The 25,072-nt window shown below is 41.4% G+C and overlaps 3 protein-coding genes across 3 annotated transcripts; 2 read left to right on the forward strand and 1 right to left on the reverse strand.

The window, feature by feature from the left end:
* Positions 1–1,332: 1,332 nt before the first annotated feature.
* Positions 1,333–4,613, reverse strand: cUnh11orf54 (chromosome Un C11orf54 homolog). Its single transcript, XM_084564510.1, has 8 exons — positions 4,443–4,613; positions 4,251–4,349; positions 4,012–4,085; positions 3,815–3,916; positions 2,765–2,941; positions 2,354–2,503; positions 2,156–2,272; positions 1,333–2,043 (listed from the first exon to the last, which is right to left on the reverse strand). The coding sequence occupies exons 1-8, from the start codon at positions 4,507–4,509 to the stop codon at positions 1,870–1,872; spliced, it is 960 nt and encodes a 319-aa protein (XP_084420636.1). The 5' UTR covers positions 4,510–4,613; the 3' UTR covers positions 1,333–1,869.
* A 528-nt stretch (positions 4,614–5,141) lies between these two features.
* LOC311502268 (uncharacterized protein) lies at positions 5,142–11,876 on the forward strand. The gene is made up of 5 exons (XM_084564410.1): positions 5,142–5,538; positions 5,646–5,892; positions 5,984–6,108; positions 8,233–8,278; positions 8,361–11,876. Exons 1-5 carry the CDS (start codon positions 5,348–5,350, stop codon positions 10,644–10,646), a joined length of 2,895 nt encoding a protein of 964 aa, XP_084420536.1. The 5' UTR covers positions 5,142–5,347; the 3' UTR covers positions 10,647–11,876.
* A 297-nt stretch (positions 11,877–12,173) lies between these two features.
* On the forward strand, positions 12,174–23,573 carry aspa (aspartoacylase). The gene is made up of 6 exons (XM_084564411.1): positions 12,174–12,746; positions 15,265–15,463; positions 18,616–18,709; positions 19,764–19,871; positions 21,830–21,939; positions 22,099–23,573. The coding sequence occupies exons 1-6, from the start codon at positions 12,505–12,507 to the stop codon at positions 22,288–22,290; spliced, it is 945 nt and encodes a 314-aa protein (XP_084420537.1). The 5' UTR covers positions 12,174–12,504; the 3' UTR covers positions 22,291–23,573.
* Positions 23,574–25,072: the final 1,499 nt, after the last annotated feature.

Here is a 25,072-nt window from a genome sequence, read left to right on the forward strand (position 1 = left end):
CGTCTTACTTCCGGACTGCTGCGGCAGCAGCATTGTGGGAAATAGTGTATTAGCCGCTCTGGTCAGGAGAGGGCGCCGTTTGTACATGAGCAACGTCAGGGATCAACTTTTTTATTTATCAAATTATTTCGTAAAGTAATATAGTGTTTAACAAAAACAAAAAAATACTGTATTTGATGTAATTTATTTATAATGAAACAAAACAAAACAAAAACTATAAATAGACATATGAAAGGCCTTCACATTTTTTTATTTAATGAAACAAAATTCATTAATACTGTACCATTTACAATCAAAATCAAGAAGCTTTACAGAGCCTGAAACTCCAGCTCCCTCGTTCAAAATACAAGGTAGTTGTTAAAACAAACAAAAAAAATGAGAAGTGCTGCTACTGTGCTGTCATTAGTGATATTTTAATGTGCAGGTTAACATATTCTTCTAATGATTTGCTTAAATTGACATATTGGGGCATTTTTTAATCCTTCAAAAAATGTTAATGTTATAAAGGTTTCAGTATTACTGTTACTACCTATACTATTACCCAGCTATATTTTTACAATAATGTCCCTACAATAAAGTTATTGAAGTTACATTAAAAACCCTAACCCAACTATTGTAATAGTCTGGACAGACCACACAATGACACCTTATAAGAAAGGCCAGTGTAGACTACCTGTTATAGACACTTAGGTCCTTCGGAGTACAGGGAGCACTCCCAAGGGCCTTCTATTACTCTGTGGTGGCATCAGCCAGCTTCTATGTAGTGGTCTGCTGGAGCAACAGCATCTAAGACTAGAAGAGACTGAACAGACTGGTGAAGAAGGCTGGCTCTGTTCTTGGCTGCCCTGTTGAGTGTGTGGAGGTGGTGGGTAATAGGAGGATGGAAGCAAAGCCGTCATCCCTGATGGAAAACCAGTCCCACCTCCTCCATGGCGCTGTAACAGCGCTGGGCATCACCTTCAGCGGCCGACCTTTCTGCTGCTGTGAAGCTGTACAACCAAGCCCGCTCCCAGTGGACCATTACAGTTGTATTCAATTAGCTTATTTTTATATTTTTTTAATGTTTATTTTTCCTTCTCTTGTGTGCAGTGCCTTTCACTATATGCTGTAACACTGCAGATTTCCATACTGTGGGATAAATTAAAGGATTATCTTATCTCATATTAATAGTTTGTCACCAGTTTTGGACTTGCCTTCCATAACTATGAATTTGAGGGACAAATGTGCCAGATGAGATTCTTACTTCTTTTGCAACTAAACTGAACTGGAAGTCAGACTTATAAAACTTTCTTGGCTTGTGGTGGCCCAGAAGTCATATATTGGACACAACTACAACAGTGTAGTTGTATCCACATGTTTATTTGAAATATATCTACATCCAGCCAACCAAAGCTGGCTTGAAGTGCAAAAACTGAGTATAGCTTTAAATCCTACACCACAATGATGGTGAATAGTTATTCATTTGCAGCCTGTACTGAATACACAGAATATCTTCAGAATATCTATAAGAGCAAATAAGATTTAAGTCTTTGAGAGGTCTAATCAAACAAATAGGTGAAAACACTGTGTGGGTTGGTGGACCATCGAGGTCTTTAAAAAGTTTTCTCTTTATTCAAGCAGCACGTAGACATTACATTGTCTTGCACAATGTATTTTATAACAGTTGATTTGGCAGGCACTTAAGTAGTTCAAGGTTCCACATCCACTATACTTTTTCCCTTCAGTGGCATTCATTACTTCTACAGTAATCATCCTGTATGTAGAAAATGTGAGCTGTGATTTCAAATGAATAGTACTGATTCAGACTTATATCAATCACACACTGCTTGCTTGATTTAAATGAGAACCTATGTGCTTATATTAGATTTTTCAGTCTCGCCCAACTGTGTGGGTCTCTTTGGGCCTGTCGATGCGATAGACAAACTCTGCTGGCATGAAGTAGCCCAGGTACTCCACGCTGTCGGGTGTAGTGTCTATGTAGTAGTGGCCCCCTTCTCCGTGGTGGCTGAAGCAATGTGTGTGCTCCACGCGCAGGTCCAAGCCCTGGAAACACAGCAACCACATGGACGTTACAAAGAAGCCTGCTTTGGAAAATGACAACAGATGGGGTTGTTCAACATGCCTCACTCAGAGGAGGTGTGTTTCATTTACTTACAGGGTCTCTGGACACGAGCACCGACTGGCAGATGAGCGGAGCGCTGACCTCAAAGTGCTTCAGCCAGTTGTTGACGTCATCGTTGGTGTTGAGGGGGCAGACCGAGAACTCTCTTGGCTAATGATAAGCCAAAAGATAGGGAGTAAATTGGTGCATATTGCTTTCAGTAATGTGCTTTGTATCACATTGAGTATTTACCATAATGTGGATTTTAGCTTTCCCTTTCTGGATGATGAAGGTGCCTCCCAGAGCCAGGCTTTTGTCGGGGTAGTGACCTTCCAGAGTCGTCCTCAAAGCCGTCACCAGACTGTGGCTTCCTGTCCTCTTCTTTGCTCTGACCTCTATGACCTAGAGAAGCACACGGGTGAAGAGGATATGCTTCAGTCAACGTGCTTTCATTAATGTTTATTCTTTTAAATATTGTGAGCACACATGCAATGGGGCTGAAGTTCACGCACAGAAACATTAGTAATATTATTAACTTGCTGATAATTGTGTATAAGTTCATATATAACCAGACATGTTGATTATTTTCCAAAATTCAAAGCAACAACGCCATTTTGACACAGAAAGCTGCACATCAGGTATAATCAGGTAAGATTCATTTACCTTTCCGGGCTTCCCTTCACAAGCATAGAGGTTGCCTAGAAGTCCAAAGTTGCAGTCTGAGAATTTGTCGCTGTATTTTTCTAGCAGACACTGGCCATCGGCTGGATTGATGGAGGAGAAGTAGCTGCTGTTCACTGCAGGCCGTCCCCCCGCCTCGGTCAGAACCAGAGGCATCAGCTGTGGACGAGATTATTTATTCAATCACGTCCTGAACTGCAAAACCGCTCTTCAAGCATATAATAATTTACTTTCAGATTATCAAGTGATTTATTACAAAGCCGTTATGGGGAAGAGAAGATGTTTTTTTTAATCCTAGTATCCATTTCAGATCATACTCTAGGAATCATGCAGCGTCTTGCGTTATACACACTAAACCCCCAAAGCAAGCTAAAGGGGGTTGGTGGCAAAGAGAGAAAAAAAAAGAGGGAGATGAAACATGCAGCAGATATACATGATGCAAATAAGACTACATGATACTAGGTGATGCATGATACAAGGGAGGTTGGTAATAGATTTAAAAAAAGACGGAGAAAGCCAGGATCCAAACAATTATTTATAGATCAGCTTGGTGGGTATATAGTCTGCTCTGTTATGAGAACAGTAACGCGCACAGAGGCAGACAACTATATCCAAGATTACAGTCATAATACTACAGCTGAATAGGCTGACATAATGTATGCATGGAAGATTATAAACACACTGGAGAATTATGTAACAGTTAGTCAGGAGTGGATAACTATAAGAAATAAACTCTGGGCAGGTTGGTGGGGCCAGGACCACACTTTAGAAACATGCAGCTTCAACGCCAGAGACAGTCACAGAAAGGTGAGGAAAAGGTAAGGGGGTAGAGAGAACAGTCTCTATTCAGGCTTGCAGCTGAAATGAAAATTAAACTCTAGTTTTGATGATTTGCAGATGCTAACCTCTTCAAACCAGTAATGACTTCATGTGTGCATGACCTGTTGTGTTATCTAATCTAAACAGAAGCCAGTGAATTATCGTTTGAATAGCTGCAGACCATTCTTTTTGCTGTGCTCCCAAGTGATTCACCTCTGCATTCATTCCAACAATTCTGCCTGGGGCAGCTGCTGCACCGAGGATGAAAGCTCCCGGCAGCTCCAGCTCCTTTGATATAGTGTTCATGTTGTACTCCTAGGAGAAGGAGCGAGAGGAACAACGGTATAATAAACCCTTTTACTACAGGTGGTTGCATAATATCGCTAAGCAATATTTTTATTACAAAATACCTTGTGCTTTTGAACCAAAGGGACCAAGTATGGTACGCCACCGACATCAGTGATGCGAGGATTTCCACACAAGCCTACAGCACGAGGACAGATTCATTAAGAGAAAGATGACAAGGATGCAAGGCTGCAAATGTGTTAAACCTGTGTTTTAAATTTATGCATGTATGGCATGCATTCCCACTTGCCATGTTAGACTACAGCTAGAAATATGCATGAGGTGTACTTGCTGAGTCTCTTACCTTTGACAGGAAACTGGAAGGGTTCTTTGGTGAGATCGGGACACTCCACAACATTCACCTTGACTTCAGCGAAGTTGGTTTCCAGTCCAGCTTGTAATACTGCAACCAATCAGCAATAATGTCTTTGGGAATGCTGTTCTGTACACATGCCCGAGCCACTGTTTTCTCTACATCAAAGCTAAAGCTTCTTACCACCACGCAGTTCTTCCAGATCAGGAGCGTGCAGCTGAACCTTCTCGGTTTTGCTGATATCCGCCATGATTCCAGCTGCTGCTGATTATGCTGAAAGACTGTCAAAGCTGCAGGAAAAGTCGATTAAAACGGATGTCTTTATGGTTAAAGTACAACCAAAGATTACAGGATTACAAGATAGTTGCTCTCTCTGGAAGCCTTCCCTCGCCGGAGCAAGTTTACAATGGTTTACGGTCACACTAATAACATTTTTCTTAGCGGGTTACCACGACTTAATAAATCATAGAATAAACTACATATCTGTTCACTATTAATCACTTTTTTTTATCCCACTGAGCCATATTTATCTAAAACTATCAGATAGAAAAGCGGGTAGAGGAGTCATGTACTTGTTTGCTTTCCAAATCTCATTAAACATAACGGGATAATAAATGTGTCAATCCAAACTATTATTATTATTATTATTGTTGTTGTTGTTGTTGTTGTTGTTGTTGTTGTTACTCTTATTATTATTATTATTATTATTATTATTATTATTATTAAAACGTTAAATCGTTAAATCTCTGCTTAATTAGTTACTATGTGCGACCTGTGTAGTCGAAACCGGAAGTAGGAACAGTGAACCCTCTTGTTTCTTTCAGTCTCTTCTGCCTCCTCTTTGGCGATTGGTCAGATGACGGTGACGTCTAAACACTTCCTGGTTGAGCCTCGGCAACATGTGTGTTGTTTACGGTTTCCTCTTTAGCTGTTTTGGTGCTAGTTTCCGTTGTTATAAGACATGAGCTTAATGTTTAATCACTATCGTAATTATGTATGGTTTAGTTAGAGACCCCGACGGGCTTCCGTCTCTTTCTGTTTCTTACCAAAAGTGACTTTCACGACGTCGATCGCCGCCTTTTGCTGCGATGACTAACGTGCGCCACTCTCTAGCACCGTGCACTCAGTCTGATGCCTTTGCAGACGTTTTGTCCGCGGAGTCGTGCAACATCGTGCTGGAAACATCCCCTCCCGATTATGTGAAGAAAATATCGCGGTATCTTGACGGACAGAGCGGACGGGATGAAGCATTTGAAAACCCTGCGGAAGAAGAAGACAGGTGAGGAGAGGACATTTATAATGTCAATGATGCTGCAGCATCTGCTGTAAAAGCAGCATCAACATGATCAGGCCTGACTCTCTAACGGTGTAACTGTGTCTGTGCAGTGATTCAGGGAACAGCCTGTTCATCACTCAAGTCCCTGTACCCGAGGCTGTGAGATCAAGAAGGCGAACAGCCCCCACATCCCCACATGGAAGCGAGGCTGAGACATTACTCTCAGATTCCGATGGAAAATCGAAAACTCCCAAAAGGAAGAAGAGGTTCAGTCTACCAAAGCACAGTTTTGTTTCCCTCAAAGAAGGAAGGTCCAGGAAGACCGTGTTACGTTCCCATCAGAATATTGGACTACATGTAAGGAATGCCAACAATAAAATACACATTTGTTAAAAATGAGACATGCTTGTGAATGTATTTCGACCTGAAGCCTTTCATTTTGTTACAGTACTTTGCAATGGGAGGCTTTTTTGAAAGTGTCAGACAGATGTGGCAGAACTATCAAAGAGAAGATGTGGAGTCATCTTTACCAACAATTGACGTGGATGGGGAGAGCATATCTCCAATATCAGAGTGAGTCGACCTCAAAAAACAAACAAACAAAAAACAGGCTTATTCGGAGTAATGTATGATTAAAACAATCTCTAACTCTCTGGCCTACATACATAGTATAGAGATATATGAACAATTTATGGGGCTCCACAAGGATCAATTTAAGGGCCACTGCTTTTTCAATCCACTGCTGCTGTCATCAGGAGATGCGATATCTCTTTCTGGTAGTATGACGATGGCACTCAGCTTTACCTGCCCATGTGTCCTAATGACACGTGAGTAATTGACGCAGAAAATGGTATTATTTCTGGTTCTGGAGCCAAAATGAAACACTTGCATTGAACCAGCAGGTAAAAAACTAAACCTTGTCTTTGACCCAGACCTCCAATTTATGATTCATGAAGCTCATCAAATCTGCTTTTAATCATGTGAAAACCACCAAAGTACAGTCAGTTATACAACAACAACAACAACAAAACCAATCATAAATCAGTAACTTCTTTTGTGTGAACAGTGATGAGATGAAATTACAGCTATTTTAAAACTCTGCACACTTTGTAGTTGAGGATCAGAGCAAGTCCTGCAAGAGCCACTGAAAGTGTTGGTAGCTTTAAACATGCACTTGATGCTTCCTTTTGATCGTAATATTTAGGTCAGTTTAAATTTTACTTTTTGTTTTAAATTCTATTGAAATTGTGCTTTAATATTCAACTTTCTCCTTTCTATTTCAATTTTAAGTTTCTTTGGTATTTGTCTATAATCCTTTCATTCTTATCAGTTTTATTTCTCATGTGCACCCATCACTTTCTGCAATTTTATTATGCTCAGCTTCTGTTTGACCTTGAGTTGGTACAACTACACAGAGAGATAGTCAGCCTGGAAAATTTCAAGAATTTGACAGACTGTCAAAGACCATCAAACACTGTGATGAAACTGTCTGTCATGAGGACCGCCCCGGGAATAGAAGATCAAGAGTTCCTGCTTTAGAGGAGGAGAACTTCATTAGATTTACCAGCTTCACATCTTCGACATCAGTGCTTCCCAAAGTCAAACTGCTGCCAAAAGAAACATGCTGAGTGAGGCCAAGAAGAAAACTGCTTGTGCCCAGAAACGTGTTTCATCTTTTCTGTTTCTCTTCTTAGCATTTCAAAACCAGAAATTGGGATATGATAACAACTGTGATATAAACGGTGGGACATAATGAATGGTGGAGTGTCTCTCCTCAAGAAAGCACACGTTAAATTATTATTTATGTGTCTCTGACCTGGTGTTAGGTATTTTAGAGACGAGCACAAAGCTCAGATGATAACTTGAATCCTGGCATCCATATGCATGGTAATGTCCTTGTTGTGGCGTGAAATTATGTAATTTAACTCTGCATGGCTACTTTGTGTAATTCAGCGTGAACACATGACTAATTAAACACGGGTAATAGGCTATGTGGCTTATTACTAATATTTGATCATTTAATTTGAGGTTTAGATTGATTTATTCATATTCACAGCTGTTGTGAAGACAGTACAGCAGCACCCGCACTACCTGAGAGTCCTGAAGAAAAATAACTTGTGGTTTGGGCGTAGGTGGCGTTCTAACGCTCTGCTATAGAGCGCATATTAATATACTGCCTCATAGTGCCGTACGCAGGCTGATCAAAAAGCACTACAACAGGTCATCAACACAGCACAGAGGACCATCATCTGCCCTCTGCTGACACTCCATGACATTGCAGAAGCCCCGCAGTCTCTTAAGAGCAAAAAAATCACTGATTCTTCCCAGCCCCGCTGGGCTTTATATTTCATTTGCATTTCATAGTTTAGTTGGCTACCAGGACAGAATATTTTACAAGGATCTCTCTACTGATGATCAAATGCTTCCTCAATGCGTTTCAGGTGTGTTCACACCTGTACCGACCGCTTGTGATCAGATCACCCAGAACGCATGTTATCACCAGGTCTGAACAGGCCACATGTGAAATGCAGACATTTCAGAATCAAACCAAAAGTTGTGTACTATTTACATATTTTGCTTAGTTTGCATTTTTTGCTCACCATATGATTCCATATGTGTTATTTCTCAGTTGAGATTTTTTCATTATTGTCCTATAGTTTGATTGGTTGCTAATAAAATGCTTCTAATCCATTACAGAGGAGAAGAGGAAGAAAAGTCAGAAAACGAAGACATCAAAGTGGTGGTAAGCAGGCTGTCGACACCAAGAATAATGGACGTCGGGGGGACTTTGTGAGTGTGATTATAACCTGTGTGTCATCTGACAGCCGCGGGGACGTTTGGTGGTAACATCAATAATGAAGAAGTGCTCACGACCTTGGTACACTCCAACGACGGGGGAAAGTCATTTGAAACAGCAGAGGGGGAAGACGCCCACTAACGCCACACATGTAACTTCACAAAGGGGACGTAAAAGACCAGCTACGACAACCGTATCGAGGGATACGTCATCTTCAGGTACAGAGTGCTCTGATGATGGAGATTCTTCTTGTAGAACTCCGACAAGTGAGAGAAGGGTCCCGGACCAAACTCTAACACCAAGGGCAAAGAGATATCTTGCCAGAGAAATGAAAAGGATTACTCCTCAGAAAAATGAAAGGAAAGATGATCTGTGTAACAGCGATGCTATAGTCTGTGAGCCAAGTCCAGATGGATATGTAGCATCTGCAGTTGTAGCAGAGCCTCAGGCGGATGTTACCTACACAGATGTGCTGTCACAAACGGGGCAGGCAGAGTGTGAACCTGAAACCCCAGATCTCCTCCAGAGTGACACTAACAATGATACGAAGAGGAAAAGAGACAACGGAGATCATAAAAGTGTAGAAGACGCAAAGGGCCAGAGTCCGGAAGAGCCCGAGGGTCAGGATGCTGCTGTGGCAATCGCAGGGGTGACTCCCGATCTGTCGCTAACCACAGATGAGCCAGAGCCTAATGAAAATGGTGACGATGACAGGCCGAGACAGGAGAAGGGGGACGGTTCCAATTCAAAGCAGAAGAAAAAGAAGAGAAGAAAGAGAAAAGCGTCAGCAGCGGAAGATGTGAGACAGGAGGTGGATGGAGTCGGAGAGGCTGATGTGAGGGTGAAGGAGGAACCTGTGCTTTTAGCAAACGGCGATGTTGACGATGACGTCGAGCAGTTAAACTCCAGCCCGGCTGCCGAACCTCCAAATGGTGACGCAGAGATACGGAAGAAAAAGACAAAAAGGAAAGAAGGATCTGATGTGACTTCACTTCAAACATCAACCGAACAGTTAGAGGAGGAGAGAGAAGGTTTAGGAAATACTGAAGCTTCTCAGGAAATGTTAGAAGCTGGTTTTGTAAAGAGGAAAAAGAAAAAGAAACACCAGACAGCTTCTAATGATGATACTCAAGTAGGAGAAGGTGATTGTCAGGATGTGAGCTTTTCTAATGATGTTACAACCACGGAAGAAAGTACAGGAGTCTTAGTCAAGAAGAAAAAGAAGAAGAAAAGAACCGCTGAGAGGGGAGACCTTTCTTTCACTCCTGAGGAAGATGTAAATTCACTTAATACAAAGACAATAACAGAGGACCTTGGAGAACAAGACACTGAAGTGGCGACCAAGAAGAAGAAGAAGAAGAAGAAGAAGAAGAAAAAGAAGAGTAGAGAAATATCAAGCATGGAAACGGCCAGTGACACTGTGGCGCAAACTGATGATTCAGTGTCTGCACAGAAAGAGGAAAAGAAGAGGACCTCTTCCTTCCTTGTTGCTGATGCAGAGGGAAAAGCTGCTCAGACACACGAGGGAAAACATCCTCCTTCGCCATCAGCGGCTGCTAACGTCTGCAGCGCCGAAAACATCAGCGACAGGGAGTTTGCGACCGAGTCAGCAGAAATTGCGGGAGGAAGTTTGGAGGAATCTAACAACGGGGTCAGGAAAAAGAAAAAGAAAAAGAAGAGGGAGACTTCAGCCGATCACGACCCAGATTTTGAGGAACCAAATGAGATGTGCCAGAGGACTGAAGCTGAAACCGGGCTCAAGAAAAAAGAGAAACGGAAGAGAAATGAAAGCGAGTCGCTGAACGGCATGGAAAGATGGGAGATTTCAGCTGATGAGGCTGCGGCACTGAAAAAGGAAAAGAAGAAGAAGAAGGGGACTCCACCATCTTCCATTGAAGAGACTGAATTAGAAACATCGACACCGCATTCTTGTAGCTCCGTGTCACACAAGAAAAATGGGTTAGACGTGGATTCAAAGGTCAAACACAGTCGCAGCACTGAAATATCTCAAGTGACTGAGGAAACGCTTTCTTTAGAGACACCTGTGCACCAGCCGTTAAATGACGTGAGAGATGAGAAAAGAAGGAGAAAGCTTGAAGGGAAATCATTTACCAGGACTCCTAACGCAGAGGCCCATAGAACCAAGGAGGAAGGAATGACGGAAACGGCTGACTCCAGTTTCAGCCCTCAGTTATCTAAGGTTCCTCTCTCACAACTTGAAATGTCCACCACACACAGTAACCAGAAAACCAAGCTCAGGAAGGCCAAGCGGAAGCTTCACAATCAAAGTGGTGACTTCCTCACAGAGTATTAGCATGAACCTACCGATTGGATGACTTTTTGATTGGCAGACAATGGAGCTTGACCAGCAGAGGTTTTCTCACTGATCACACACCCAGTAAAGCTGCTTTGAGAGCCATGAGGCAGAAACGTGACAATTTAGTTACTTTTTAAAGAGTTTTTTGTTTTGTATCAAAGCATTTTTACTAAAATGGGACCTGCGTTTTTGTTATCACTCCACAACAAACTGTAATGACTTCTTTATATCTGTATTTTTTCAAAATAAAAGTGAATAAGTAAATATGCAAGTTACATTATTTGCAAGAGACCATTACAAGCTTGGACATTAAAACTACTTAAAATATTCAGAATAGGTTTTTTATTTTGTTTTTTAATCCAACCACGGTTAAACTCTGATCACCATAACAATATGAACACTGCTAGGTGACGTGAATAACGTTGATTATCTCTACCTGTCCATGGGTGGGCTATATTAGCTCAGCAAATTAATATTTTGTCCACAACATTGATGTGTTGGAAGGAGGATAAATGGGCATGTGGAAGGATTTGTGAGATGTTTGACAGTGTAACCTGCTGGGAGACCTTGGGTCCTGCCATTCGTGTGGATGTTACTTTGACATGTAGAACCTATGTTTGCAGTGTTGCATCTTTTTGCTGAATAATACAAAGCAGAAATGGTTCAGGGGTGATTTGAGGAGCACAAGTTCAAGTTGTTGACTTGATCTCCAAGTTCCCCACGATCTCAATCCAATCAAGTATCTTTGGGATGTGAAGGACAAATAAGCCCGCTCCACGGAGGCTGACCTCAGAAGTCCAGTGGAGCCCATGACTCAACAGGTCAGGCCTGTTTTTGGCGGCAAAATGGGGACCTACACATTATTATGTTGGGGGTCTTAATGTTGTGGCTGAGTAAATCTAAATCCCTAGCCTGCCACCTAATGGACATTTAAGGAAAAGGCAGGGTCTTTTTTCAGAACAATAGGCTGGAACTAGATCTTCGTTTAACTTTGAGGATTATTAAGCTAAATTCTCAAGCCTACCAAACTCCAAACTAGTGTCGTTAATGTTTGGTGGTAAAGCTGTAGCTGTTGATGTCTGTGTTGGAAATGTTAGCATTTAGCATCTGTTTAGAGGCGCTCTCCACTTCAGCAACCTGTACTTTACAAACGATCTGTTCAGTTGACACAGAAACACCAGTTTTCACATTTACATTTCAGGTACTTGTCAGCGCTTGTAGAGCAGTATGGCCTGAATTACAAACAACCTCCTCAACCAGCCACACCAGTTTAAAGTCCTTGCCTTTGCCACAGATGTCAGGGAGTCAACTGTTGCATATATATGTAGCTACATATGTGAGAAGTGGAAACTCCAGAAGGAAAAAAAACACTCCAGTTGTATATTTAAGTTGTCTTCCCATTTAACGTGTATTTCGTTACCAATGTTGTGAATTTCTCACGTTAATGAAATTGTTTTATTTTGGAAAGCAATATCGGAAGTGATGTATCCTTTCAAGCATGGATTAATGGATTAAGGCGCGTAAACGTGGAAGTCACGTTTTATTTTGGAAGGACTGCACCGGAAACTTGTGCTTGATCTCGTACTTCCAGATGATGACAGGTAAACAGAGGAGGGAATCAGTTTAACGACTTTCGCCTGCAGCTCCAGAGGCGCGTTCCCAAATAAGCGCAATTTTACGCACGGTGACTGGCAGCGACAAGCAGCGGGGTCGTTACGTAAGCGCGCAGCCTCATCACGCATTTAAACAGCGAGGCTGTGGAGCTCCAGCTGGAAACTTTCTCCTCCGCACCTGAAGACTCTTGACACCATCGCACCTTCGGCCACCCTCCTCGAGCAGCTTCCGTCGGCCAGACATGTCCTCTTATAACAACGCCGCGCGTTTCAGCGAGGCCCGGAGAGTGGCTATCTTCGGGGGAACGCACGGAAACGAGATGTCAGGCGTAGCGCTGGTGAACCTGTGGATGAAGAACGGCGCCGAGATCCAGAGGAAGGGAGTCGAGGCCAGGCCGTTCATCACCAACCCGAAGGCTGTGGAGAAGTGCGCCAGATACGTGGACACGGACCTGAACCGAGCCTTCACCCCTGAAAACCTCAGGTAAGCACCCTGGAACAGCGTCGTTATGCTGCTGCTGCTGCTGCCGCCGCCGCTGTGTTGTTGTTGTTGCTGCTGCTGCTGCTGCCGTGTGTTGTCATGTACACGCTGAATGGAAAGTTTTGCTGGCACGGATCCACAATCAGATCCGCGTATAATAACAGACCCACGTTTGAGGTGAAATGGCAATTTAGAGCCAAAAAAAAAAAAAAAAAAAGCAAAGACGTGCGCATCCTTGCACTGTACTGACTGTAACACGTTGTTATTTTACGGCGTTACTCTTCAATATATATTACATTAATGATAAACAACGCGCAATTACGCAATATTATTGACATGCTGTGTGTGCTGTGACACAAAAACGAGAGAAATATCATATGATCAATAACATAACACACATAAACGCCTCCATACTCATGGAATAAATACTACTACTACTACTACTACTACTACGTTTATATCTCTTAAAATATGACTGACTCTTTGTTTCGTCACGTGGATATTTCCATCCGAACGTTACTATCTCGGGGACTGGGATATGTGTGTTTACCGTCATCCGTGTCCCACCACCGCCACCCCCGCCAATAACAGCCGAGCAGCGTGTCCCCTCCTCCCAGACTTGATCTGACTGTCCGCCAGCAGGAAAAACGTGAGCGGAACGTGACCGAGCTGCAAATCATTTAAGACGATTCCCCCCCCCCCCCCCCCCCCCCCGTCCGTCCTTTCTTTCTTTCTTTCTTTCTTTCTTTTTCTTTTTTTCTCGTGTGCACCACAGCGGAATGTAAAGTCCCCCCTACGCAAACGCTGGATCATGGAGTTAGTGTGCATGAACACACACAGAGCAGCCCATTTAGTGGTGTGGTTGGATAACAGAATCCCGTTATCCACTCATCATCACCACATCCCATACTAATGCACCCTGTGCTATTGTAGTGTATTTGTAGTCTCATCACCATAATGTTTCTATATATGCCTATTTATTCACTGTTTTCCAGAATGGTGACATTAACCCAAGTATGTTCCACTGAGGTACACACTTAAGCTACCTCTGTGCTGCTTTTCACAATTTCAGAATGAAAAAATATTAAAACTTAAATGTATTACCCAACATATGGTTACTTTCAGAATAAAATGTTAAATAGATGTGCTCAGTGTATCTCATACGGCCCCTTTACTGAAGTGTAAAGTACCAAACTAGATAAAAGAAATAAAAGAAGTCTAAATTAGCGCAAACATTCAAGTAATAACAATCCAGTAACATACTTTTTATATACTTTTTGTTCTAATGCTTTTATTTTGTTTATTCACTCTCATGACATTTTGAATGTAGGGCCTTTTGTTTGTAATATTTTAGTATGTTATAGTGTGATACTTAAGTATATGAGCAGAGTACTGCTTGCTACACTGGAATGTAGATCCAGAATTGACAGAAACTGTACTTAATTGTTTTACATGAATTCTTATGATATAATGTGTACTTTAACTATAGGGGGAAGATAAAGTGATGCTGAGGGTTGGCGTGTGTGTTCAAGCCTCATCGTTCAGATTTTAGTTGATCTTCAGCTTACGCACTGTTTGGCCCCTCTGGAGACGACGTTTAAGAAGATTAACCAGCTTCAGACCGTTTCTAAAAACAGCTCACCGCGTGCCTTTCATCAACTCAGCTAGACTGACAGCTCGGCTCCTCTTCAAATTTAGCGCCGACGCGCCCCCTCGGCTGAGCTCAGTGCGTTGGAGTCCACTTTATCAGCTGTTTCCGTGCTTGTGTACCCGCGCCCAGGCCTTCCAGACAATACCGGATGGCCGCTGAAAAATGGGGTCTAAAGAGCAGACGTGAGGGAGGCGAGACAATGTGTGCGGCAGAGGTGCTGTTCTGCTGTAGCTTGGAGAACGTCCTAGACTAGTTGTTATTTTGAAATGCTTTAAAAGAGCTGAGAGGAAAGGGGGGTAAAAAAGGAAGGCAGCTCGTATTCTATGGTCAGAGTGTGTGGAGAGCAAGTTTAGCCTGCGGACAAAGCATGCCTCCTTTAGTGCAGACACGCAAGACATGGAGAACACAGATAAAATGTCTTCTCAACTTTCTCTAAAAGGGGCCACAGTCCCAGTGAATCCAGCCTTTGTGTTCATGCATTGACGTAGTGGCTGCCTTTACTTTCTATATTAACAAATTAGATGGTGACATGGCAGTTATTAACAGTTATTAGTCTTTTCCTGTTACTCACATGTGGACTATTTACTGTCTGAACAAAGACGGTCATCTCTCAGCTTTTGATACATGCTCTTCGTACTTTCTAATATTGTTAACTTCCAGGTGGTTACTCACGGAGACCGTCTGGCCGGCTGTTAGGTTAAAGTGTTACATGACGTGTCTGACACCCTTGTGTAAATAATTAACATGCTTCATTGCTCATTGTTCCTTCAGCTGAAATGCCCAATAAGCTGTGAATGCGTAGGCATCTGTCATCTTTCTAATGATGTGTGTGTGTGTGTGTGTGTGTGTGTGTGTGTGTGTGACCTGCAGTGTCCGGGGAGGGGAGGAGGAGCTGCCCTATGAGGTGCAGAGAGCCCAGGAGATCAACAGGATATTTGGGCCCAAAGGAAGCCCGGACGCCTACGATGTTATCTTCGACCTCCACAACACGACCTCCAACATGGGCTGCACTCTGATTCTGGAAAGCTCCAAAGACCACTTCAATCTGCAGATGATGAACTACATAAAGGTGGAGAAGTACTTTATACGGATTACAGCACAAACACACTTATGCGCAGTAGATAGGAGCAGTCAGTCAAAGCCAAAGCGGCTGTCTTCAGGAGCTGCTGAGCAGTTTCCATTTGACAACAAGTCCAAAGTCCAATAGTGAAATTTAATACCCGCCATCAGTGAGCGGCTCACTTAAGGGTAAAGGGGGTGAAACATAAAAACAACCAGGTGGCAACAGGTTAGAGTATTAGATGGTGATGGTTAAAAGAGAGTAGATTTAAACAAAACGAGCACATAAATAAGGAGTAGCAGAAGCTGGCAGTGAAAAGAAACATAACAAGTATAACTTGCCTATGCTAAAACAAAACAAAGTTCCCTATGTAAATTATTAGCAACCAAACATAAAAAAGATGGGAGTAACACCCCTAAACCTAGTGTATCTAAACATGAAACGTGAAAGCAAGAGGTGAGGTATATGACAAACTTAAACCTTGCCCTAGTTCCAATACTAAGCAGAAGGTATTTCTAATCTTCAGAGTGGACAAAGGTGAAAACATGCAGTGAACAGCGAGACTTCAATGACAAACTGACTCCATACCACACAGCTGCCTCAAATGGCAGTAGAATGAGGCTATTAAAACGGCACTCCTGATCAGGACAGCAGTCTGATTGGTACGTGTTGCTACACATGGATAAGATAAGATAATAATAATAATAATAATAAATTTTATTTATAAAGCACTTTTTATAAAGCACTTTACATCAAAGTGGGGAAATTAGGGTGTTACAGCGGCAGGGAACAACAGTGCAAGATACAAAAAATAGAATAAGGCAGACAAATATGTTACGGTACAAAAAATATTAACATATTGCATCAGGTTTTCAGTGGCTAGTCAGAAGTTGAAACAACCAACTTGTGCAAATTGAGGGTAGGGTTGAGGTGGTAAGGAGGTTGCGGTTCATCAGGGAGCACGAGTTTAGGTCAACCTCTAAATGTAAAAGACAGAACAGTGGTAATGGGCGTCTCTTACAATAGTGAGAGAGACTCAAACACATTCAAGCAAATAGCCAAGACCTACGAGAGCAGACGAACAGACTAATGACTGGCAATTCATACACCAGAAATTAGAAACCCCTCTCAGCTGGCCGCCCCAGAGCTCTGCAGTTATGCAAAGAAGTGCTCTTCTTTGCGCTATTTGCAAAGAGATTTCAAAAGTGTTCCAGTGTTACATTTGTCTTGGGAGAGACTTTTAGATATGACCTTAGCAGGTTTCCTCTGAGCAGTCTGCAAGTTAATGCCGCAGGTGATGATTACCTAAAATGCAAACTCAATAATTCACAGCATTTTATTGTTATTGAGAGTTTTGGATTTTTTTTTTTATTTAGCTTGACTTGAAGAGAAAGTTCATTATGTTAAGAGCAAAAGCCACCTCTATACGTATTTTGCACAGAAGGAATTTCAGAATGAGAGAGGTCACTTGAAAAATGTATTATTATAGAATAAAAAGGAAAAATGGACCCAGGACAAACCCCTGAGGGACACCAGAAGCTATAGGTCTAGAACCAAGAAGTGTCCCAATAACTTAATAATAATAATCTACTACTTTAAAAAAATAAATAAATACTGTTTGTATTGAGGAAAATTACAGTACCAGCAATATAAGTATACATTCCTACCCCTTGTTTTGTTTTTTGACAAATGTAGGACAAACTACAAAACTACTTAACATGTCTCTGTAGAAAAAGAAATTACACATTTGTTATGCACATTACACAGCTAATAGCACATGGTGGATTAAAAGAGGAAATAATAAATAAATCAAAAGTGCAGAATAGAAAATAAACTACCCAGTCAGTTAGCAGGCAGGCTTGACAAGTAAGTGAAGTAATTTATAAAAGAGCCCTATTTCAGATAAAAATTGGAAGAATTGCTTTTTACTGAAAAGCTTCCCCTTTCTGTCTTCAGGTATGTCACAACATTTTTTAGCCACAGAGATAGATAGATGGAGCTTTTGACATTTTCCATAAAAATAGGACACAGTGTCTAGCCAGAAAAGAAGTGAAACACAATACATCTGGTTGCAAGTTGGTAGTGTGTGAGGAGTTGGCTGAGGTTCCTTATATTGAGAAATAAGGGTCCACATTTACTTGAATACAAAATTGCACATGATCAAGACTGACCAGTTGATAGTTTGGTCTGTTTTATTGCCTTGCCTGTAAAAAGTGAAAAATCAACATTTGTTTTTTTGCGTGAAATGACACCTTAAACATGCACAATGGCTAAAAATAGGTTGTTTGTTCTTGGTCTGTCACTGGCCTCTTGTTCCTTGTCTCATTCAAGCATGGTGAGCAGCACCGGAGGGGGGGGGTGAGAATGGAGCCAAAAGCAGCACACTTGTTGCGACTGTAAACAACAGAACCCATGAGAAATGTGTTCACAGCTCTTCGAAATACAAACTGCCACAAAGAGACACGACAGATTGCAGATTAACTTCAGAAATCACCACTTACACGCTTGGTATACTATTGTCAAACATTAGTTACTTAATGACTCATTGGCTTCCTTCTGTGTTCAAGGACTGCCTCAGGTTTAGGGGTTAGGGTTTTAGAAGCTTTGCCCTGCGTATGCTACACTAAAAGAAAAAAAGAAATCAGTGTTTAGGATTTAATTCAATTGGAAATTCTCCCATCATATGTTCTGGTGATTATTTGAAACACATTTGGTAGAAAAAGACGACTGTTAAAGTCCAACACTGATTACTAGATCTAGGTGTTTGCTAGGTGCAGTGTCCATTAAGGCAACACAGCCCCTTGAGAGATTCAGTTAAGCGCAATATACTGTTATCTAATCTGGCTTAATTTTATTGTAGTCCACCGTGATGATGATTTATCTGATAAATCCTGAAGACATGAATCAGGCATGATGAAACTGACTTTGGGCTTTCACTGATGGCCAGGACAGGCTACCAGCCTAGACCTGGTTCATGCACATGCTCACTGTTTGTCTGTTTTGTAACCGTAGCTGTCATGTTTGATCCAACGTGACGAGGTGCAGATTAAATTTTCCATCCCGTAGAGCAGAACCCTGATGTGTTGCGTACGCCTTTGTGTGTCAGGCGGTGTGCTTCTATCCACAGCTGAGAAACTGTTTCTGTTGGTCTTGTGTTACAGAAAGCCATCTCTCCAGCTAGTTGTCTCGTTCTGCTGAATGAACATCCTCTTCTGAAATATTCCACTTCACGCTCTGTAGCCAAGCACCCCGTTGGTGAGTGTCTCTGTTCAAGCCATGTTCCTCAGAGGACAGCGGCAGGGTTTGGGTTCATACACTCGGGTCACAGTTTGAGCAAAAATATGTCACGGCTCAAGTTTAGTGGACTGGTTTTACACTGTAAAAAGAAAAAATCTACACTATTAATAGTTACAGTTTTGATTCAGTTTAACAGCGGACAGATGAATGAGCAAATTTAAATATTGTACTATGAAAAATGGCAATAAATGGTTGCTTAAGATAATATGTTTAAATAATTTCCTTATCTTAACAGAAAATTTGTGTTTCAATCTCATGAATCTTTTTAACAAATTTAGCCAGTTATTCACTTGATAGCCCGTTTTCACTTGTGTGGTCGTTTTGTTCATCTTTGTGGTCTGGCTGAGTGCGACTCTTTGTGTGGGAGCTTGTTTTGTTGTTGTTTTGTTTGCTGTTTTTTTGTGTCTCTGTGGTTGTTTGTGTTTTACAGTCATTGTGCATCCTTTTGCCTTTTTTAGCCTTTTCCTTTGGTCGACTTTAGTCTCTTTGTGCTCCTTTTGCGTCTTGTTGGGTCGCTTTTGTGTTTCTTTGTGATCAGTTCTCATCACTTTGTGTTCCTTTTTTTGTCTCCTTTTGCGCCCTTTGTGGTCAGTGTGCATGTCTTTGTCGTCAACTCTTTGTGCGTGATATTTTTGCGTTGTTTAGTTTTGTCTGTTTGTTTTCGTCTCTGTGGCTGTTTTCAGTTTTAGTCTGTTTGTGGTCATTGTGCATCCTTTTGTTGTCATTTTTGTCTCTTTTTGGTTGTTTGTAGTGTCTTTGTGATCTCTTTGTGGTCAGTTTGTATTTCTTTGTAGCTCCTTTTTTGTGTTTTTGTTGTTGTTTTGGTCTCTTTATAGTAAGTCCCTAAGCCTATAACCATGGAGAAATATTGATCCTCTAACAAACCAACTACCTATGACCCTCTGACAGACACCAGTCAGTGCCTCTCCTAAATTAATAATGCATCTGGCTCTATACAATGAAAAAGACATCAGTTATTATGCCAATGCATCTTTTGGTCGTTTCCTTGCAGGTCTGGAAGTGGGTCCTCAACCTCAAGGCGTTTTGAGGAGTAACATCTTTGAAGCAATGAGAGTGATACTGAAACATGCCTTGGACTTCATTGAACTGTTTAACGAAGGTAGGACTTTTCAGCTATAGCCCGACACATTTAGCCACATGCCATTCCTAACATGCCAAATCAGAATCTGGTCCTGTGCCGTGTGCTACAGATTCAGCACATGGCACAGGACCACTGAAATAGATCAGGCTTCCTTCCAAGATAAGATAATTATTTGTGCTTGGACACAGATAATATATATATATATATATATATATGAAATGATCCGTTATGTAATAGATAAATAGGTCGTTTGCATCACTGTGACGACAACATGCCCATGGGTGACACTCTGACTCATCCAGATGTACCGACGCCCAGATCTCTAAATTTATCTGCATCTGGCTCATCGTGCCTCCGCTCTGCTCCCTTTCTCCCCCAAGGCACTGAATAACATTTGCAATGTTTAAGTGCAGGGCAGCTTTTCCCCTCCTCTTTTTACGTAAACAAGCGGTCCGTGCCAAGAGTGAGTTGCAGTCTGTTGGTTTCCCCTGACTGTCCGGCTGTTGAATGGCTCGCTTGTTGGGACTTGGTCAGTTTCCATGTCGTTAGAGTCTGCTGCCAATGGTGTGGTAATCTTCTGTCTGTGGACCACACTGGTGCGAATGAATGCCCTGGCACGGTGATGAATCGGTGTTCCCGTTGCTTCGAGGCCGAACAGAATGGAGAAACAACTCCGGCGAGTTTTTAGAAGACGTTTTTGTTCAAACAGCTCTGAAGAATAAACCACCTCATTGACTCAAGTGGCTGCCGAAGCGTTTGTCCTTCCTGCTTTGTGGTGTCACTCGCACGTCACTGTAGCTCAGTGGTCTTACAGGTTCAGCAGTTAATTTGAGAAACTGCTTAATGTGAATGTCTGAGCAAACAGCCCCACACTTCCTGTCTAGTTTTGAAGGTTGAGCAAGGCCATTTTGAGCATGTGTGAAATTCTCCAGCTTCTTGTTAAATAACTGTGTAAGATTCACTTCTCAGTTTAGTTTAGTCCAGTCCACTTCCACTTTACTTCACTTTACTTCACTTTACTTTACTTTACTTCACTTTAAAAACTCCATGTTATTCCGCTAATATATATATTAACACAGTCACAAGTTAGCTGCCACATTTATTTCATTGAATACTGTACTTAAAGCTGGATACTTGTGATCAGATCACTTAGGATGCAAGTCAAGCTAGACACACTAGTATATATTCAGTTCTAATTGCCATGGTAATTATTTAAAACAAGATACTTACTAGTATAAAATCACACACACACACACACACACACCAACTAATGAAAAAAAATAAAATATATATATATATAGTTCTACCTAATTAATCATTTTGTCTCAATACTGACTATATATGGTGGAATACATTGGGTTTGATAATGCATGCAAATGGATCTGACCATTACATATACATATTACATATATATTCAGATTATATTAAGATTATATAATATACTTTACTGCATACTAATTTTATGTATGAAGCTAAGTGGTTTCTTTCCACCTATCATAATAGGTGTATGTTAGCATGCTGACATCAGTATTTAGCAAACTCCACAGAACAGCGCAGCTAATCTTGTATTATCTTAGCTGATAATGTCCTTATAGTTATAAAATAACTGAAATCAGTAAAAGTTTTCCTCGACCTTGTGAATAGTGCATTATAATAATTAACTCTTCTAGTTAAGGCTCTTCCAATCGATTACTTTTTTTTAAGGACTTCTCCCTTGGGAGCTGTTTTGTTAAGTCTTTTAATATTTTTTTTCTTAATTTCCTCATAATGCATTGTGTGCAGATGTATTCTGTTTTGCTAAGCTTCTTATTAGCCTGTGGCCACATGACCCTGTCTGGACTTTAGCCCTCTAACTTGGCAAATGTTTTGCATGAACATATGGCCCCTATTGATTAATCCCAACCATCACTATATTACAGTATATGCACTGTAAATCCACACATACACTGCCTCTCTGTTTTTTCCTGACTCTGCAGGAATGGAGTTCCCTCCCTGTACAGTGGAAGTTTTCCGGGTCTTGGAGAGGGTCGACTATCCCAGAGATGCTAATGGAAACATCATCGCCATGGTTCACCCCAACCTGCAGGTAAATATGAGAAGTCTGGTTTCACTCTCTAGCCTTTATATGTTCGACCTACTGAACCTATTAATAGAAGTTATAATAAAAAAGGAAATCAGACTTCTTTAGTTGACATACTGAATTTACTGAAGTTATTTTCTCTGTGGTTATTGCTTGTTGTTTCAGGACTGTGACTGGGAGCCGCTGAACCCCGGTGACCCAATGTTCCAAACGTTTGACGGAAAGACCATCCAGTACCAAGGCTCCGGCACCGTCTATCCCACTTTTATTAACGAGGCGGCCTATTATGAGAAACAACAGGCCTTTGTAACCACTAGGCGAGAAACCTTGGTAGCGAGTGCGGTCAGAAAAGCATGAGAGAGTGCTCCGCAAGGCTAATGGCAATCACCACTACGCGTTAGCCACGGCAGCAATCCGTGTATAGATTTTGCACTTTGCTCTGTTAGCATATGACAGACTTTCTGCACATAATGAATAGCTACCATCTTTTACACACTGATTTAGTTTTTTATGCTATCAGAAGATCAATTAACTATGCAAAGAACATTTATGGAGGCTTTGCAAAGAGTCACTGTGAGAGTCTTTGATTTGAAGGCAGTTATATTGTGGTATTTATGATACACTTGTTATTTAAAAGCTATATTTACATTCAATCAACTAAGTTTTTATAATATTAAAGGCCAGTCCTAATCACTGACTTATCAATCATTATAAACACTCTTTTTAAGTTTCCTACTACTGCTGCTCAGGAAGGCCATTGAGGATCATTACCTGCTACTTTTGACCCAAAACTCTAGTCGTTTGTCTTCTTTTGGAACTATATTTGTAACATCTTTTAAAGGGTGTTTCGTGGCCTTTGATACTACCTACCTGTAACTCCAGTGGTTGCATCTGTGGTGCTGTCCTATTGTTGCCTTAATAGATATTTCAGAGGAAAATTGCACAACAACTTCGGAGCGGAATTTGTAGATAATGTGTCGGATGACAAGATATTATTTTGATAAGAATCGACATTGGTTCTGTCTCTCTACAGAAATTGGATGCAGTGTGTTTTATAATGATATATTTGTGTCTATTTTGATATTCTCGTACTGTACGTTTGGTTGTAAGTGATGTATTGGACCTATCGAACCGTGGAAGGCATATGTACTTTCTAATGTTTTTATGTCCATGTTGTCTCGAAGTGTATCGCTGTGGTCTGACAGTAATTCATTCAGCAATATTTCTGTTTGCACCATTTGTATGATCCATGAAAATCGCTGTCCTAGAAGTCCTGTGGAAATGACACAAACAATAAATGTAGCATAATGCTATACAGTGTACTTCCGTTGAATTGTTTGCAGAGCGCTGTCCTGCTTTGACTCCTGCATGTTCCGTCATGCAGTGTCGCACCTGCAGCCACAAGAGGGCATCACACATCCAAGGATTGGAGTTTTCATGATGCAGTCTGTTGCAGAATACAGAGGCAGGCTATCAGTGCTGCATGTTGCCTCCTTAGTCCATCACTGGTGCATGTGCATATGAATACCTTGTGGCCAGCGCACAGTTATCCAATGAGTTTACGCTGCCCTAGAACGCCTGACCTATTAGCTCAGATATACTACGCCCACTGCATTAAGCTTAACAGAATCACAGCAGAAGCTCCACTTGTTTGTTATTTTCACTTATACTTGCACAATCCTTTTTATTATATATATTGTATTTGAAAAAGAAATGTAGTGGATCTATGGCAAATGCCATTTAGTAAAGCTTAAGCTAATTTGTGTAATTTTCAACAAATATCTGTGTCTTCCAAGATGCCGATTATCAGCTTAGCAGAAACTGCTTTTAAACCCAACACTGCTGACATACAGTGTTGTGTTTGCATATATACAACATGTTGCAGCTAAGCTTGTCACTGTTTCCAGAAGACACACGCATGTGTTTACACTCTCAGTAAATGCTACAATTATAGCGCACCGGTTGGTCGCTTCTTGTCACTGGCAGCGTTGAATTCCAGCAGCAGCCAGATTAGACGTCTCAGGAATCCAGAACATCTGGATTAGATGGAGTTGGCGGAGGCTGAGGGGTGTGGCGAAGCGCTGGAGAACATGTTCCATAAGATGGGTTGAAAAACATGCAATATTTATGTGTTGAATGGTGTGACTTTCATTAATTCAGTGGTTGTAGGTTTTTGTTCATATCAGTGTTGTGTGATAAGAAGGAACGAACCATTTCCACAGCACACAGTTACAGCATACTGATTAAACTTATTTTTTTTTCTGATCTAGTGATATGAGATCATATCAGTGAAGCATAAGACGTATGACGCTCTCAGCTGGACACTCCTTTCACAAGCAGACCGTAGTGAGCACTTGTAGATTAACCAGAAAACCTCATGCATTTCCTGTTATATCATATCAGACTTCAGTTTCATCGACTCCAGGCCCCTGCCTTTCTAGTCTATTCATTATTGTAACCTAATCAGGGCTCTCAGGCCTGCAACGAGTGCGGATCAATTCGATGGCTACTGTGAGCTTTTAGGAGAATGATCTTTCAGTTCTGGGCAAGAATCCAAATGGCCACTCAAAAATGCCCAGTGTCCATCTCTGCCTCCCCCCTCCCCTCCATGTCTGTGATAACTTTCCTCTGGGTTGTATAGCGTTACAGCCCTGTTTTACAGGAAGTCTGCAGCTTGGCTGAATACCAAGATTTTTTTTCCCCTCTAATCTGGACACAGCTGCTTGGATCTTGCAGAGATTAAGATGACCACGTTTTAAGGTTCACGCCTTTCCGCAAGCAAGTGTGCCAGAGATGATGTTTATTAATATGAAAATCACAATGATCAAAAGATTTCAAGGTAAGATTTGTCTACTATTTCCATTGCTAAATCTAACAATAAACAGACCTAGTAAATGCATGGCAAATGCTTGTCTGAAGTAGCAGAGATCAAGAGGGTGGAGCTGTAACATAATATCTCAGCACATTAGTTTTTTGCAGAGATGAGATAGCAAAAATCTAAATATCTGAAAGAATGAGGATGTGTTTATCTGCTTTAAGTGATCATGTGCGTTTGTGTCCAGTGGACAAATGCATGAAAAAAGCACTGACAGGTACATGTGCATTTACAGTGCTGGCAGTATGTGTTTCCTCTGAAGGG

This window comes from Chelon labrosus (genome assembly GCF_963514085.1).
Source record: "Chelon labrosus genome assembly, chromosome: 17".
NCBI classification, from domain to species: domain Eukaryota; kingdom Metazoa; phylum Chordata; class Actinopteri; order Mugiliformes; family Mugilidae; genus Chelon; species Chelon labrosus.